Source organism: Stylophora pistillata, chromosome 1 (genome assembly GCF_964205215.1).
Source record: "Stylophora pistillata chromosome 1, jaStyPist1.2, whole genome shotgun sequence".
Classification (NCBI taxonomy): Eukaryota; Metazoa; Cnidaria; class Anthozoa; order Scleractinia; family Pocilloporidae; genus Stylophora; species Stylophora pistillata.
In genome coordinates, this window is record NC_142519.1 from 44870053 (window position 1) to 44888111 (window position 18059).

The 18059-nt window shown below is 39.2% G+C and overlaps 2 protein-coding genes across 2 annotated transcripts in view; both read right to left on the reverse strand.

Annotated features, from left to right (window-relative positions):
- LOC111325213 (uncharacterized) overlaps positions 1 to 18059 on the reverse strand; it is a 28360-nt gene that overhangs the window by 8335 nt on the left and 1966 nt on the right. The window contains 16 exon segments of the mRNA XM_022928978.2: positions 2841 to 2912; positions 5371 to 5442; positions 5727 to 5792; positions 6315 to 6386; positions 6843 to 6914; positions 7209 to 7280; positions 7751 to 7822; positions 9992 to 10060; positions 10631 to 10717; positions 11276 to 11347; positions 11696 to 11767; positions 14831 to 14902; positions 15165 to 15236; positions 15499 to 15662; positions 16986 to 17197; positions 17286 to 17618. Of these exon segments, the coding sequence (XP_022784713.2) occupies positions 2841 to 2912; positions 5371 to 5442; positions 5727 to 5792; positions 6315 to 6386; positions 6843 to 6914; positions 7209 to 7280; positions 7751 to 7822; positions 9992 to 10060; positions 10631 to 10717; positions 11276 to 11347; positions 11696 to 11767; positions 14831 to 14902; positions 15165 to 15236; positions 15499 to 15662; positions 16986 to 17197; positions 17286 to 17618 (1651 nt within the window).
- On the reverse strand, positions 1302 to 2414 carry LOC148742717 (uncharacterized). The gene has a single exon (XM_088748153.1). It carries the CDS (start codon positions 2397 to 2399, stop codon positions 1497 to 1499), a length of 903 nt encoding a protein of 300 aa, XP_088604279.1. The 5' UTR covers positions 2400 to 2414; the 3' UTR covers positions 1302 to 1496.

Here is an 18059-nt window from a genome sequence, read left to right on the forward strand (position 1 = left end):
GCCGACTTTGGTCCAAGAATTGACAGCAGAGGTTTGTGATCGGTGACCAAAGTAAACTTCCGCCCATATAAGAATTGATGAAACTTCCTTACCCCATAGATGATAGACAGTGCCTCACGCTCAATCTGGGCGTAATTACTTTCACTAGACGTTAAATTTCTTGAGGCATAAGCAACGGGCCTTTCCCTGCCGTCATCCATCACATGACTTATGACAGCTCCAAGCCCATAACTGGAGGCATCACAGGCCAGCCTAAGCTCTCTAGTGACGTCATAGTGAACTAGCAGAGAGTCACTCGTAAGGCCTTCTTTACAGCCATCATAGGCGTTTTGGCACTCAGTAGTCCAAACCCATGCCTTTCCCTTCTTCAAAAGATCATGAAGGGATGCTAGAGAACTCGCTAGGTTTGGATGAAAGGAATGGTAATATTGGATCATTCCCAGGAATGACCATAACTTACTGACATCACGTGGTACTGGTGCTTTTCTAACTGATTCAAGTTTTTCTTCAACCGGCTGTAGTCCAGCTTCACTTATTCGTAGGCCAAGGTAAACTACATCTGTTTTCAGAAATTCGCATTTGGATAGCTTCAAGTGTACATTATATTTGTGCAAGCGTTCTAATACCTCTGAAAGGATTCTCAGATTTTCCTGAGAGTCCGCACCACCTATGAGAATATCATCTTGCTTGCAAACACACCTTTCTACACCCTGTAATATAAGGTCCATTTTTGCCTGGAAGAGTTTTGGGGAGGATCTAACCCCATAAGGAAGCTTGGTGTAAGAATACAGCCCCTTATGTGTATTTATGGTAAGGTATTCTTGGCTTTCTTTGTCAACACTAGGTTGAGCGTAAGCGTGCGACAAATCAAGTTTGCTAAAAACTTTGGAGCCACTAAGAGCATTGTACAAGTCTTGTGTAGTTGGAAGAGGGTATGGTTCATCCTCCACTGAATGGTTTATAGTGACCTTATAATCACCGCATATTCTGACTGATTTGTCAGCTTTGGGTTCTACTACTATTGGGCTTGCCCACACAGACCTCTCAACCTTCTTTATGACACCATTCTCCTCCAGCTTATCTAGCTCACGCTCAGCTGCATCTTTTTAAGGCATATGGCATTTTTCTGGGTTTAAAGAAAACAGGTTTTGCCCCTTTTCTAATAGTTATATGGGCTTCCAACCACTGAAGACCTTCATAACTATCCTCAAAGAGAAAATTGTGCTTTGAAATAAAGTTGTCAAGCTGACTTGTGTTTCCATGAGGTTCTGGGCTTTTAATCTGAAAGATGTTTTCCCAATCGAACTTAACACAACTAAGTTAATCCCTCCCAAGCAAAGTTGGTTTCCCTGTGTAATCTGCAACTAACTAGGGTAACGAGTAAGTTTGGCCCTTATATACCACATCACATCTCATTTCTCCACACACATTTACCAGCTCCCCCGTGTAGGTCTTAAGTATAGCGTTTGAAGGTGCAAGGGGGAAGTTACTGAATTTTAGTAAGTGCTCTTACTCAAAATTGAGCGATCTGCTGCAGTATCCACTTCCATCTCGCACATACAACCATTGAGTGACATGTTAACTTTGTACTTATGATTCTTCGACACAGTGGTTTCGACAGAAAATATACCCAGTTCATCATATTCATCATTACTTTGCATGTTTTGAATGCTACCCTTAGCCGAAAACGAGTTGGCTTTGTTTTCTTCACTTTTAGCACGACATACTGTGGCGATATGCCCTATTTTTGAACACTTAAAACATTTAGCATTTTTAAACTTACAACTATTATAGTTGTGTTTTCTTCCACATCTAAAACATGATTTGTTGGACGAGTTTTCCTTTGCGCTCATTTTCTCAGTTTTAAGTTGGTTAACAGTTCCTCTTTCACTTTCTCCTACGGCAGCAGCAGGGTGAAAGTCTTGTGAACTCTTCTCAGCCATCTCCATGGACTTTGCAATCCGACATGCTCGATCAAACGTAAGGTCTTCGGTATTCAGCAGCTTGTTTTGTACCTTGACATTGTTGAGACCACAAACAAATCGATCTCTCAGAGCTCTGTCCAGAAACAGTCTATAATTGCAGTATATAGACAATTTCTTTAATGTAACAGTGAAGTCATTCACGGATTCACCTTGCTTTTGATTACGTGTGCCAAAGTGTAAACTTTCGGCAATCTCGAGTGGACGCGGATTGTAGTGTTTTTCCAGACATTCGATTATTTTGGTCATTGGAATTTCCTTCGGTTTCATGGGCGCCACAAGGTTGCTTAGTGTAGAATAAACTTCTGGCCCAACTTCTGTGAGAAAAATTGCCCTTTGTCTTTCTTTGACCAGTTCGTTGGCCGCCTCTTGTCGTTCGCCCGCTCCTTCGACGATACCGTTTGCAGTGGAAGACATCTCAACTCTTTAAACATAGGCGCTGAACGTCTCTTTCTCAGGACTAAACTCCCCGACTTTACCAAAAGGTGCACTAGCAGCCATCCTTGTTGCCGGAAATGTTGTATTTTAGGATAATTACACTAAGAAAAGCACAACAACTACGAGGTGTGTTCTCTCTCCTTTATTCACCAAGCATCATGGGTATGATGACTTATGAATATATTACAGAGAGGAGAAATGAAGCAGGTGCCATAGCCTTCAGAGCGTAGCACAAGCGCCTTTGGAGCTACTAGTACATTTTAAATCAACGAAGATCAAGGTTTTCTCTGGAAAGAATTGAGTCCAGTACCGCTTATTCGGAAAGCCAATTTCCGGCAATGACTTTCCTTCGTGATACTTATTATTTTTCGAATAACTAACTACAGAAAATCAGGAATAAAAATTTGAACATGTACTTACATGAACGACATGTTTTTGGTGTCTTTAAAAACTTCACGTGGCAGATGTTCAATGTTGTTGTCATAAACAGCCCTGTAAGAACCAAAAATCCCCCAAGTTTACCACTGCAGACCTTGTTACTTCGATTGAATATGCAGTGCAATTTTATGCATTTAACAATAAACGAATCGATAACAAAACGATCAAACGACTGTCATTACACAGAACATTCAGAGTCACGGAGGTCACGTGGTAAAAAGTGACGAATTCCTGGATTTCACCCACGTGACCAATAGCTTAGCAACGGTTACTATCCGCCATCTTGGTGTCCCTCGAGCGTAAACAAACCGTATCTAACGAAGAGTTCATGTGAGAAAGAAGGGATGGTTTTATGCATTGTTGTTAGCTGTTCGAGCAAAAGTGGAAAGCATAAAGACTAAGGATTTTTTCGTATAATAATTAAATAATTTTATTATTTCTACAGCGCAAAATTCATTAGATATATGATCTAATGCGCTATACCTAAGATCATTACAAATCATGGGGGAGAACAGGAGGAACTAGAAGTTGTTGTATGGCTCGAGGCTTGTGGCTGTTGTAGATCGTCGATTTTTTGGTCGAGCTTTTCTTTGAGCTTCTTAGCCGATGAGAAATCGATGTCTTTAGCCCTCGCCTACGGCACTTCATTGACATATGTCGGCAAAATCCATGAGCATTTTACCTGAGTGCAAGCGAGCTTGGGGTGTCACGAAAACTCACACCCCGAAAACTCAGACCTCAGACCTCAGACCCCGAAAACTCAGACCCCTCGAAAATTCAAGAGATAAACTCGACGCATGATCACTCCTGGTAATGCCCCGTGTAATTTGACCTTTTGGGTCTTGATCCAACTGAAACAGCAAAAACAAGGCCGCAAGTTGCACGTTTCTCAAAATCGTCCGAACGTTGTGTATTAAAACATTTTAGAGTGACACAAGACTTCAGTTAGCTTAGATTTCCTCTACTTTTCCCGTTAATTTTGAGCTTTTCATTCACAGTTAACTGGATCAAATGCGCTCGCTCCAACACCAAAGTATTAAAATGTGGCGTGATTTTGACGAGCCGAAAGGGACGTTTGTTTACTTTTTTGTACTTCGTCGCACAGATCCATGTTGTCGCTCTGTTAAATTTCTTAAATATTTCGCGATAATAACGGATACAAACAGAGACTCGGCCCACCAGACAATTTGCGACCCTTGGGCAGAAAATGAGGCAGAAAGAGAAAAACAACGGGAAAGAAGACTCGGCATCAGCGCCGTCACGATTCGCTTCACTGAGGAATCACTATTGTTGTCCGTCTTTCGCGTCGGATTTGTTGCATTACTCCACCGATTATGTTATAAATCAATTGGTTCATGCTTTATGCTATGCACTATCGAATTATGGAGCACTTCGGAAGCTTGGAGAACACCTTGAGGGGTCTGAGTTTTCGGGGTCTGAGTTTTCGTGACACCCAGTGCGCTTGCCACGAATTCGAGTAGTTGCCTCTAACATAAAATAAAACACTCGCGATATGTGAGCATGACTCAGCCAGTCTAGCTTTGCATCCCAAGCAATGGGCTGACAAAATAGTCCCATCGTTTTCGGAAATGACCCAAATGTTCACTAAAGGATCATTCATATGCTGTGAATGCCAAACTCGTGCTCTCACGACATACTTGCCGGCGATTACTTTGCCTACAACTGAGGTTACAAATCCCGACACCATTCGATTAAACGCCTCTAGACTCTTGAACGCCTTGAACTGCTTCTTGGTGTAGAAGCTGGTCTCAAGAACGAGGTAACTCAGCAAGTCCGACACTTCCACAGGAGGCAAGCATTTTGGACTGAACTTCTCGGCTGGTATGCTTGCAGGGTCAACCCCGATGATCGAGATCTTTTGCAAACATCTTTCCTTCCACCTCTCTAAGCTTTCGGCATACTCAGAGAGCACTGGGATATCTTAAGATGATTGCCAGATACTTTTATCGCTTTTTTCTTTCTGGATATTCATGTAGTTAGCGAAATGATACGGCGATAAGAGAGAGGGCTTCACTATAGAAATCGACTAATTATTCATAAATTTGACACCCGAGGGACACCAACATTGCGGACACTAACTTCAGCAAAGCTTGTGACGTCACATGAAACCCAAGAATAGAGAACCCGGTAGTAACAAGTCTTCAAAGACACACAATCATCTCAATTGAATGAAAAGATTACAAAAAAAAACTCTCATGTTGCAAGCCCTCCAATAGTTTTTATTGATTCCGGATATCTAATCAAATATAATAGCGATTTTAGAGACTGCTGACCTTAACACATCCAAAAGATAATGGAGAATAATTAAACTATTAGAAGCCCAGGTTTTTAATTTTCGGTGTCGAGATTTGAGCTTTTTAATCAGAACATCCCATGGTCAAATGCAAGAATCTCTTATTAGACTGATGATCATGTTTCTGTCGATCTTTCAGAAGACTTGACATAAAACCAAAGTGTTAATCATACCAATAAGATGAGAACGTTTACTTACAGGTCTTTCAGTTTGGAAAGGCCATGGAACTGATCAGGGGAAAGAGCTTTGAGCCTGTTATTGTCCATGTATCTACATAATAAATGAAATAATGGGATACAGGATCATTCAAGCCATGCCAGTAATGTTGCAGTCATTGCCCAGGGTCATAAGTAATGTCAGTTTAAGATCGTGAAAGCATCATCAGACTTTAAAACTTGTTCTACCAAATCGATCGGAACCTCTCAGTAGCTGAATATTTATCCTTCTTTGCATCCGGATTGAAATATATTTTGGAACTTTTAAAAGTTATATTTTTTTTCATATACGAGGCCCCTATATTTACTCAGATTTCATTACAAACATGAATTACGTACAATGTCTCAATGTCGGAGAGATTTTTGAAATGTGGCAAACGCTGAATTTTGTTGTTGGAAAGAAAGCTGCAAGGAAAATAAAAAGTGAAAACTTAGAACAAATATGTTAGCTTTACAGATTCCTAAAAAGTTTCTTCTCCTTTCTGGATGATGCCCTCGTTGTTTTGAAAACAATTCCGAGTATTTTAAATATTGCGAGGCAAAATGATAGGACTGTCTTAACCTGACACATTTAACCAAAGTATATAAAATTTTTTCACCTGATTCCTAAGAATTAGGAAAAAAGTGCCATTTTTACACCCTCTGTAAAGTGTTGCAGGAACAACATCATGAACAGGTACATGTCGTGAAATATTGCTATAGAGCCAAACAGCTTAAATGCTGTAGTTGTTAGCCAAATTGCAAGGTGAAACAGGTCAATGTTGTGAAATATTGCTATAGAGCCAAACAGCTTAAATGCTCTAGTTGTTAGCCAAATTGCAAGGTGAAACATTTTTGTAAGACCGACTAAAACCAGAGACACTACGTTGAGAAAAAATTAACGCTAGAACTAGCTTTATTATTACATTTAAACCGCAAGCCACTTACAACTTTTTCAACTTAGTGAGGTTGCCGAAAACATCCAGGGGCAAACGCTCAATACCGTTGTATGACAAATCCCTTGAAACAGTAATTGGAATAAAGCTAGCTGTGAGAGATAATTCGTCACTTCTTCTTGAGAAAAAGAAAAACATTCTTCCGCCCTTCTCTCCCTCACCCTTTCAGTAGTTGCTTAGTCAGGATTAGGTCATCTGTTCAATTGGAAGCAAGGGAGCGTGATTTATCAACATGTGTTGCGCCTCTAAAATATGTCCTGAGAAATCATCAACTGTTGCAACGAATAAACACTAATGCAGAAGCAATTGGACTTCATGACCAAGTTGATTCCAAAAAATAATCGAGTCCATTTTTGTGAATTAGTAATCACAGAGCTCCTTGAATATTCTAAATGAAAAAAGAAAACTTGAAGTGCAATCTGAAAAGTGAAGGCAGAAAAAGGTGGAAAATGAGATACAATTTTAAACACTATTTAGATTAACATTATAACCGTTTGTTATTAAAAAGAGCTCCACTTACAATTTTTTTAGCTCAGTATTTGTGCTGAGAACACCTCTTGGCAACCTCTGCAACTGGTTGTAGGACAAGTCCCTGACAATAAGAGATTGTATAACTACTGGAAAATATGTTCATTACAAAACAGCATAAAAAAAAAAAAAAGAAATTGAACACACAGGATTGAAATTGAGCAAAGTTCGATTGCCGGTAGAATACGCCTACTCTCATGCAGCTCTTTCTAAGGAGATCTGTAAAATAATTTACCCCCACCTGGCGGGGAGGATAAATCAGATGAGAATAAGGAGCAATTACACGGCACATTACAAGAACGTTTATTTCACTCCTAAACTGACGATTTGTACAAGTGATTTACGAAAACATAGTTACAGTTCCTCCAAAACGGTCAATCCATGAAATATGTTGCGAGGTAGTGTTTCTAGACGGTTGCCAACCAAACGTCTGCATAAATTTTGAAAACGAGAAAAGGGTTTAAATAAAGAAACATTCAACATGCCTTTTTGCTCAACAGATACAACGCTGGCCAAACGCGAAAAACAAAGAGAACCAAGCCTCAAAGTGATCATTATAAGTAGATACATTTAAAGCAGTTGCACAGTGTAAAGCCTGAAAAGTTACAAACATGACCAACAACAGGACAATCACAACAACAGGACCCCTTTGTAATCCCTTCTCATATTCCATTTGATCCGAAACTGATACTTGAGCCAGCGGTTCAAAGAAGTACGTTCTTCAAAAAATTATTGCTCAATGTAACCCAGAGACTTTTGACCAAATGACGGTATTTTGTGACTAGGATCAACTGTATTTAGGAAGTTCTTCTGCCTCTCTTATGTGCCCTCGTCAGCAGCCAAAGAGAGCAGGACAACTGACTTTCGAGTGAAAATTTTTGAAAGAAAGTTATTACTCACAGATATTTTAACAGATTTTGCCCGGCAAACAGATCTTCAGGTAATGTCTTTAAGTTGTTGTTTCCCATCCAGCTGTGCAATAAAACGTGTCAAAAGAATTTCATCAATTGTATAAAATGAAGGGAATTGAGATAGAGAGCGGGATTCTAAATCATCTGGCTCTTTCCTAATTGCTATTTCAGTGAACAACGAAAGGTCTAGGCTCGATTTCCGCCGCTCTCTCGGGTCCGGTCTTTTTCGTTCCTCTCCGAGAAGAGACGGCTGGACGCATGAGCGGCCAACCATGTCTGTGACTTAATTTGAAAAAATTAATCTATGCGCTCTCAGGTGTCACCGGAAATGAAAGAGGACTCCAATTCGAATGGATGGCGTACATATAACCGCTGATACGCGGATTAAATTTAACTCGAGAACTGGATGTGAGTGAATAGAACGAAGCGCGGACGTGCCCTCCGATTCCGCAATTTCACCAAGTGTTGCCGCGCTGTCATATCTCTTCGTCACGCAGCAGATCAAGGAAGAGTTAAGGCCGCGAAAAGACTATCATTTCCAACTAATTTAGAACTGCACTTTCAAGTTGAAAATAAAACTACACCGAGAAATATTATGGGATTCTTTCAAAGGGTCTCCAATAGAGTGGTTTCTCTCCACTTTCTGTAGTTTAGTAAACTGCTTGCTTGTATTTGAAATAATCACAAATCAGGCTTAAAGTTGTTGTGACAAAAAATTACTGAAAAGCCTTATTTGTCAAGGCTTTAAGTGCAGACTGATTTCCATAACTTGGTGTGATTTTACTCAAAGTTTGAACCCCTTCGTTCTTTATTAAATCTAAGTTTTAAAAGCAACAATAAACACTACACAGGCATCTTATCCTGTTTAATTTTCATTTCTCTCACCCATGGCTCGAAATGTTCCATCGTGCATGAAAGCCTTGTGCTATTTAGGTTTAAGTGCTATTAAAAGGACTACTAATCCTTGAATAATATACGAAACGCGCTTCGAATATAGCTCCGCTCACCAATGAGAAATGCAGTCAGCCTCGTCAATTGCAATCAGACATAACTTTTCTTTGGAGAGGCATGTACCGCTATCGTTTAGTTGACAGAAACGCCTTGGGTGAACTGCACACGATTTGGCGCTCTCCACTTTCTATGAGTTAAATGGTCTCTTTACTCGTTTTTTCGTCTCAAATAAACTTTACTGTACTTCCCACAGATTTAAGAAATCGAACTTGATCTTCCAAAAGTGAACCCATAGGAGAAATGACAGGAGCGATTGACTTCGTATTTAACAAAGGTCTCATATGATATCACCGCGTCAAAAACAATCGGAGCGGGCTGAAAAACTGTCTAACCGTTGGTTGGAATCACGAAGACATGCTGGCCGCTAACCAGTTTCTCTAGAGCTTCTGGTTGTAAATCTGTCAAACTCTCGATCGCATGTCACATTCGTCATTTTGTCATCGTCCACCACTTTGAAAATTTTGTCTGACAAGATAATTTATGCGGCCTTACAAAAATCTGCAGGCGAAATTCTGATTGGCTATGAACAACAAAACAACGTCCAGCCGTCGCTTCGGGGAGGAGCGCGGGCTTCCGTTCCCGAACAGCGGCTGGTAATCGAGCTTACGAAAGGTCTAAAATTTAAATGCACTCATCGACGGCATGAGGGTTTCTTGATTTTCAAAATAAATCATTAGATTTTGATGCATAAATGCATTTATTAATTGGTTTTCTAGAGTCTGGGAAACCCGAGAAATCTACTATCTGGATATTTGTTCAGCCCAGTCGTTCTATCAGGATGCCGTACTTTATCTTGTTATGGTTTGGTATCAATTTAATTATAATCCAGTAAATGCTGACAGATGAAAATCGAGATGAAAGGAAGCGATGCTCAAACCACTGGTAAATTAGGGGAAGGGAGTGGACACCCATACCCAGAAATCATCCATTACTTTTTTTTTAATGATTTTTCACTGATCCTTTTCAGTAGTTACATTTTTCAAATATTTATATGTTATTTGCGGTGTTACTCATGATTTACAAAATCGAAAAGGGTTTTGAGTTAGAAAGGATCGATGAAGTTATAGAGGAAGTAACCGGAAAGAAAACACTTCCGAATGATTTAGTGGATACGTGGTCGACTGGGAACAGTGAAACCTAGCTCAGATAAAGGGGTGTCATTGATGTGACCCATTTATTCAGAGCCTTTATGGTGAGCTTCAGAGAAATATTTACTCACAGATCATATAACTTATGGGCTATGAACACATCAGGTGGCAATGTCTCCAATTTGTTGAAGTCCAGGGTTCTGTGTTAGAAAATAAATTATTAATTTTGCAGATTGTCTGCAGTTTTTGACCTTATTTGAAATTTTCTCGGAGATTAAATTTTGCTAAACAAAACAGCCGCGTTATTAAACCCAACCCTGAGGTTTATTTTCGCTTTAACGTGTCCTGTCATTTTTGTTAACCTTATTCTTAACAGTCAAGCGCAGAACACAGCGTATAGCGTATTTTTATGTTGTTGGTGAACATGCAAATTACCCGGGATTACTTTTTGAGATCACATCACGTTTAAACTTCAATAGGCTGCCTAAATTAATTCTCACGTTTAGATGTTATAAAAGGGCACCAATTCATATATTTTTCAAGAGTATTAGTTTTCTTTGATTAAAAACTCTCTGGGAGGTTAATTTGATAGGGTTTTTTAGGTATCAGTGCATGCTCTAGGCAGTTTAAGTAATTTTGGTGGGGTAATTCTCAGGTGAGGCCCACTTAGCAAGATGCACCTTTCCAAGGCTACCAAATAGATGCTGCATAGTTTGAAGTTGATATCAGTTTACTGTGCAAAAATTAAGTTTTGAACCCACCATACTTACAAGTTTTGAAATTTGCTCAACCATGAACCCCGAGAGAGAGGAAGTTGACCAGAGGAGAAATTATTTAACTTGTTGTTGTTCAAGAATCTGCAAGGTCATCAAAAACAAAACCTGTTACGGACAACGTTGTCGAGTCTATTTTTTAGATGTTACTGAATTGGAAGAAGAAGGCAATCATCATAAGAGCGTTCACTTTGCTGACTGCCACATGCAAAAATTGTAGGCACTGAAGGTAGTGATTTTGTTTCTGTGGGTATGAGCTGGTAGTAATATCTGCGATAGTCATTGAATTGAAGATATCACTGATAACATTCCTTCCAATTTGAAGAAACCTTTTGTATAATTCATGAGGCAATCCTACAATATGATCTCAATTATATCCCATAACGGAAAACCTTTTTGGGGATGCTTAGCAGTTTATTAAAGAAAAAATCATCCAGAGAGCGGGAACACACTAAAAAATTGGAAAAAATGTCCTTTTAACACATCTGAACAAAAGGTTATTTGACATGTGGGTGTATTAGAGTTTGAACATGTGTTGTACCGAGTTCTGATAGGGAATTGAAAAGTTATAAAATTCCTGAACTTGAGTGCTGCTGCCATCAAATAACTTACTTGTATACAATACATAGAAGTTCTACTTACAGCTCTTCAAGATAATCATTACGAAAGAAAACTGCTGAAGGTAATTGCTCTAGTAGGTTGTAAGACAGATCACTGCAAAAGCGGAAACATCCACACGTGAAATTTATGTAAAAGATGGTAACATCGGGGGACGTCACACCAACAGTAAAATCCACATTTATTGATATTATCAGTTCACCGATTTTCATTTGAGGCAAAATTATGTTCAAATAGTCCAAAAAAATTACTAATCAACAAGTTAGTGAATAATGAAAACTAAGTAATGGGGATGTGTCAGTGTTGCATTTCAAATAACGACCAAGATGACAAAAAATACATTAATTAATACAGAGAATAAAATAATGATGTTAAGTAACAAGAAAAACCAAAATTTATGGGACGTCCACTGAAAGACCAAAAGACATGATGGCGGTTACTTACAGAGTTAATAAGTGGCAAAGCGGTTCAAAGACTCCTGAGGACAAGTTCTTTAACTGATTGTTTGATACGTCCCTGTTTACGTTAAACGATAAACAAAAGCTTTAAAGTGCCAGATAATCTGAGATCATCCTTTTGAAAGCTTTCGTTTTCCAACGCCCGGCTGACTCTTTCCTTTGAAAGACAGAATTTCTATACTGGATCAATTTCACCTACTCTATTACATATAGTGGTATGTGATTAAGACCTCAACTACATGGAAATGTTTCATTTCCCAGCCTGCATATTATCCCTGAAGCCGGGTCGCCTGTGGAGCAGGGGAAAACCATAATCACGCTTGTTAAATAACCAGTTGCGACCGTGTTCAAAATAAAGTGAATCCTATGTTTTGATAGGTTACCCTAGCGGGAAAGATGGGTGATATAAACTACTTTGGAAACAGTAAATTATATTACTACTGCTACTCTGGGGACTTGAAAAGGAATGTTTTATGTAAGCTCAGGCTCTAATCAGGTTCCTCCAGGCTGCTCTGTCTTTTGCTCCCTGCTTCCAGGTACCTTCTACAATGTTCTTCCGCTTCGGGTTTCTTGCGCGGTGTCCTTGAATCGAAACCTAGGCCTTGCCTGGTTTCTCTTGTCTTCTCGAAGCTGGGAGTACAGCAACTGCCTAGGTAATTTCGCAAAATTCCCTCCTCCTTACGTCGCCGACTCATCTCAGTTCATCTGGGTTAATATTTCAGCCATTGATGGGAGACCTGCACTCTTTCAAATATTTTTGTTTGTGATTTTGTCTGTCCAAGAGATAGTCATTATCCCACTTAGTTTGCTCATCATACATTTAGGATCTTCACTTGTGGCAGGTAAATGGTCCAAGTTTCGGTACCATAGAGGAATGAACGTGGTAAGCATAACAGCTTACATTTACTTCTGATGATGACATTTCCCCCAGTTTCTCCTCATTCTTTCCTGAAGTTTCCCATTCGCAACACCAGCCTTACCCATTCTCATAGTGATTCCCTAATCGAGTCTTGGCCTCTCTGAGACTTTACTGTAACGATAGATAAAATGCTTATATCTTATACATTGTGAACGGTTAGTTTTTGACCTTAATCGCTGTCGGCATAGCATCAGTCAAGAATTCATGCGGTTGGTATAGACGGCTCTGTTCTTTGGGCTAAACTATGATGCGGCTTTGGCGAGTTTGTGAACTACAATTTTTATATGCAAAGAGTTGTGTGATGAAAGAGCGCTTTCGTCGTCGAGCAACAAATCTCTGATGGCTTTCAGGCTAATCCTGGTGTTTAGATTTCAAGCTTCCTGGTTCGAATGTAAACTCCTTCTCTGGTGTCTTTGAAGGCCACTTCCAGCAAAGCTGTCTGATAAAACAAGAACAGGGTGGGCGTCATCACAACCTTGTTTCACGCCATTGGTGAATTGAAAGTCTTTAGTGCTGGTGTTGCATATGTTGATATGTTATTGGGACAGGCATATTTCTTGCGAACAGACCACGAGCCTTGGCGGGACACATTGTCAAAGGCTTTCCGGAAGTCGATGAACACTATGTAAAGGAGGCAGGTTGCGTTCGATACATTTTTCCTCTCCTGCATCTGACGTAGGCAGAAAATCACGATCATTGTGCTCCCGCCACTCTTGAAGCCACACTGAATCTGGTCGTATTTTGTGATGTTATGTGTAAGTTGAGTCTGTTTAAGAGGATACGCTAGAGCATTTTGTTGATAATTAAGAATAGAGATAGACTACGATAGTTCCCACAATTCTTCCTATTGCCTCCTTGAATATAGTACTATTTTAGTGGCTTTCCATCCTTGTGGAACATCTTCACACCTCCAGATTTGCAGTGTTATTATGTGAAGCCGAAATGCATTCCTTGATTGCTGACAGAGGTTTTTCAACCGTAGGCTCCTCCTCTAACTCGATAACTATAGGTCTCTCTTTGTTCTTCTTCTGCTGCTGTATCCAAGGGCCCTGGTACATTGAGTAGTTGGTTGAAGTGGTCAGAAAATCTGTCCAGTAGTCCTTCTTTCTCTTGCAGAAGTGTCAACCAATTTGCTGCAATGAAATGTGTGCTGCCCATTTTTTTAGAGCTGCGTCTTTCGCAGGCCTTGGTGGAATGCTTTCATATCATTCATGTCTGCCACCAGCTGGATTTTTGCACGAATAAAAATTTCTAATAAAACCTTATATCTTTTTACTACATTCAAGCAACTTTTAATATCGGATTAAATTCCGTCTCTCGACTTGATTTAGAATAATTTGTTTAAGAATTTATTAGAAAGAGATATTGTTTCCACAACTTTCGAGAACGGAATGTGCCTCGAAACTAGATCTTGTCACTTAACGTTTAGGCTTTTCATGAAGTCAATATTCCTTTCCTTGTCGCTTTCACTTTTTTCACTTTTTTAACCAACCGACGCAATCTCTGAGAGGGAGTGCATTTGGGAAAAAAAAAGGTTTATGGCACTAGGACCGCTTAGATTCCGCAGAGATTCCGTAACTCTGGGAAGCCTGTTGAATATTGTGTCAGCTTTGAGGTTACTATTCCTTGGTACCATGAAGCTTTGATCTTTGCTGCTAATGTTTTAGATCATCACACTTAATGGGGTTCTTCCTGGTTGAAGTTGCCTTCAATAGGTAGTTCCTGACGCCTTTAGGACACTAATATCTCTATGGGCCAGTATAGCTCTGCACTTTTGGAATTTAGCATGGTGCTCTTTATGATTTTTACTGTGGACTCCTCCTGAACTTCAACTTTGACGAAGGAAGTATTTACGACACGTTTGCCAAAATGCAAACTGAAACTACAGAAGACAATCAGTAGTCATCGATGACTTGCCAGAGGAGAGAAATTTTCGGCGGCTAATCAGTTACTGAGAACAGAGAAGCTCTGAGAACTGAGAAGTTCGTCGCCTGTCATCTTAACGGACAGGGAAATATAGGACTGAATGAAGCATTGGTGGGTTTCCTTGGTTCAAGCAGCTTAAGGCCCTGTCTGTTGATCAATCGAACATAAGTAATGCAAAGAAGCGCTTTATGTAAACAAAAGATGTACAGATGGCATTTTTAACTATGAGATTGCTCGCGTCAGTAGAATTAAATTTGTATCTAGAGAACTACTTACAGCTTATAAAGCGCATTTAAGTTATTAAAAACTCCAGGCGGTAATGTCTCTATCAGATTTTCTGAAAAGTCCCTGTAAACAATAGAGGGAATAGCAGAGGTGTTAGGTCTCAGCTGCCATCTATTATTAAGGTCCTAGCCATGAGACGTTAAAGAAGGCGAGTAGCTCTACCTTAATTTGGAATTAAATTGACATAGTATTCTCTTGGGTATTTTCATATGTGGCGAGAGCAGTCCCTAGTTTTTTTGTCACATGAGATTTTCAAACATGAGACTGAGTCCGTGATACTGATAAGCGTCAGCGAAATTACATATGTACTAAAAAAACTACTTACAGCTCTCGTAGCTGAGTCAAGTGATTAAAAACTCTTGGTGGTAATGTCTTTATCGAACTTTTTGACAAGTCCCTGTTACCGAAATAGAACATCATAGAAGTCTCACTTATTAGCTGATGGACATGAAATGGGTATTAGAGATGTGTTCTCATGGAGTAGCAGTTATTATTCATTTAAAAAATAGGTTGGTGATTATGACATAGTGTTTTCTTAAGTATGCTTATGTGTGGCGAGAAGAGTCCTCGAAAAAAATCTTTTAATTGTTTTGCTTACATCAAAATTTTAAACATTAAGTCGCACTCGTCAGTGAAATTACACCGAAAAGACTACTTACAGGATACTGAGCTTAGTCAGGCTATCAAAAACTCCTGGCAGTATTGACTCTATCTGATTCCTTGATAGGTCTCTATAGCCAACATGGGATAACGTAGAAATGTTAGGACTTGGCTGCCAGCTATGATTACGTTCTAGTAATACGCTTTCGAAGAAAGCAAGTTGCTATCCATTAAGCGGATAGGGTGGTAAGTATTATCTGATAATCGTTTGGGTATCCTTATAAGTGGCAAAAGGAGTCTTTGGAAAGCCTGTTTTTATTTCCCTGGTATAGTACTTTCGTCTGACGAGTCCTTGTCAATTTGGTCAATCAGCGAACCATGAATACCACGGAAAACTAACAAGTAACTTTAGGGGGCCAGGGCTAGACTAGATACATTCAAATAGAAATATCCCTCAATTTTAGTATAATGATAACTTAATTTTTTGTCAAAAATAATTCCAAATCTTAAGCTGCTGTGAATGAACTTAACTTTTGTTCACATCAGCAGCGTTTATAAGTAATCATTCGCCTGAACACGAGAAGAAAGAAAGTAATTGAAATGTTGCTCACAAATGAAAGTGATATTCATATATACATTCCTTTAAAAACAGCAATATCGAAATTGTTGCTGGATGTATTTTTAAAACACCCCTTTTACTTATCTAACGACAATAAATAAGAAATATACCACAAAATTTGAAGTTAACTGCATCCTATAAGCTATTTTAACAAATGCGTGTCTTTATAGGAACAGGATCTACGATCGTAATAGATCATATTCTATATTCTAGTCTTCTCTGCTAACCTAAGTACTTACAGTTTTGCTGTAGTGCTTGGAATTTTCTGTGGAATTGAGGGAAGCCCTTTTTCTTTACAATCAACCCTTATTAGGCCTTTCATGTTACCTTTCAGATCACTGCATTGACATGGTTGAGGACAACCTAACAAACGATGCTTTAATTTTATTCCGCATTTCTACAAAACGCAGAGAGTCACCAGTATAAGAACTAGAGAATATTAATTATCTCTTGATAAGAATCAATTGGATAAAAAATTGTCAAAATCGATATGAATGGTTCATTACCACCCTTACAGATCGACACTTTCTGTCTTTATAGGCTAAGACACATAGTATACATGGCTTTGCTCATAGAGGCATGATTTTGCAGTTGAGTTATCGTGGACTTCCTCGCTGAATTTGGGTTATGAGTTCGCCTGAGGATTTTGCTCCAAAGTTAGTGTTTCGGACTTATGAGGATGACGACTTCTTGTTCTAGAAATAGTCCTGAACCCACGTGAAATTATTTAAAACAATCCCGAAAGCCTATTTGATAAAGCTTTAACCGTAGTTATGACTGAAGTTTAATTTGTTTAAACTATACAAAAAAGTTTCCAAGTTGGAATTATCTATATTATAGGAAAGATGATATTGGTAGGCTCTTGAAAATGGAACTTAACAAACTTACTTTCGACAACAAGGCTTATGTTTTTCTTCTGCAACTGACCATGATCGTCCACCTCGCAGCTGTACTTTGTATTTCTTTCTTCTTCAGTAACGTTGATTTGGAGTCGCACACTTGTGCTGTTTTGCACAACCGTCTCATTCTTTCTCCAAACAATATAAGGAGCCGGTCACTTTCTACCAGGCACCACAAAGATGACGAATGGTTGAGCAGGACAAACTGAGTTTGTGCTACATTCATCATGTTTGTAGGAACTAAACACAAATTTGAGAAACACTCATCAATTTCGTTTAATTATAACAGTCCGACTGTATAACATAATTGAGCCCTCTCAACACTTGCCTGTTTCATTTAGTGCCTTTCCCTCATAGTAAGTGTACTCATGCTGGTATCTACGCTGAGCGGAAAATCTTAACCACATGTTACGTCTACTGGATCGCCGGATAAAATGAAGAAAATTCCTTCCACAAAGTACACCCAGTAGATTGGCAGACTGATCATAACCATCACGGATCTCAAGATATTCCTCATCGGCACAAGGTGCTCCTGGCAAATGAGGCGGTAGACGTAGTTTAAGACTGATTTCCACGTATTGCCCTTTCTCCACTTGAAGTAGATGACTTGTTTTGAATTCGGGGATACTTTGTCGGGTGTATACCTCCGTGATTGTTACCACTGTAGCAAGTATAAAACGTAAATCAGGAAAAAGATATACACGTACTGTACAGTAACGTGATGAATCGTTGCCTGCGATTATTTATAAGCCTGTATTAACGTTCACCTAAACTATGATGGCTGAACAATTTCGCTCTGCTTGAAACAAAAATTGAGCTAGTCTTTTTCAAGAAGTCTTCTAGAATGCATTTGATCATATTTCCCTTTTCTCGCATTTTATTGAAAACAAAACTCACACATCCAATTGAAAGTTAGTGATGAAATATTGGTTCACGCTGAGGTGCAATAACGTGATTACCTTCTGGTTTTTAATTTAGCAGGTACTTAAAAGCCCACACTCAAAGTGGATGCATTGCGGGCGAAGTAACTATTCTAAGTATTTTCTGGAAGCCTACCATGGGGGTGATGTTGTTTGACAAACTCTTTGCCATCTTGATTGAT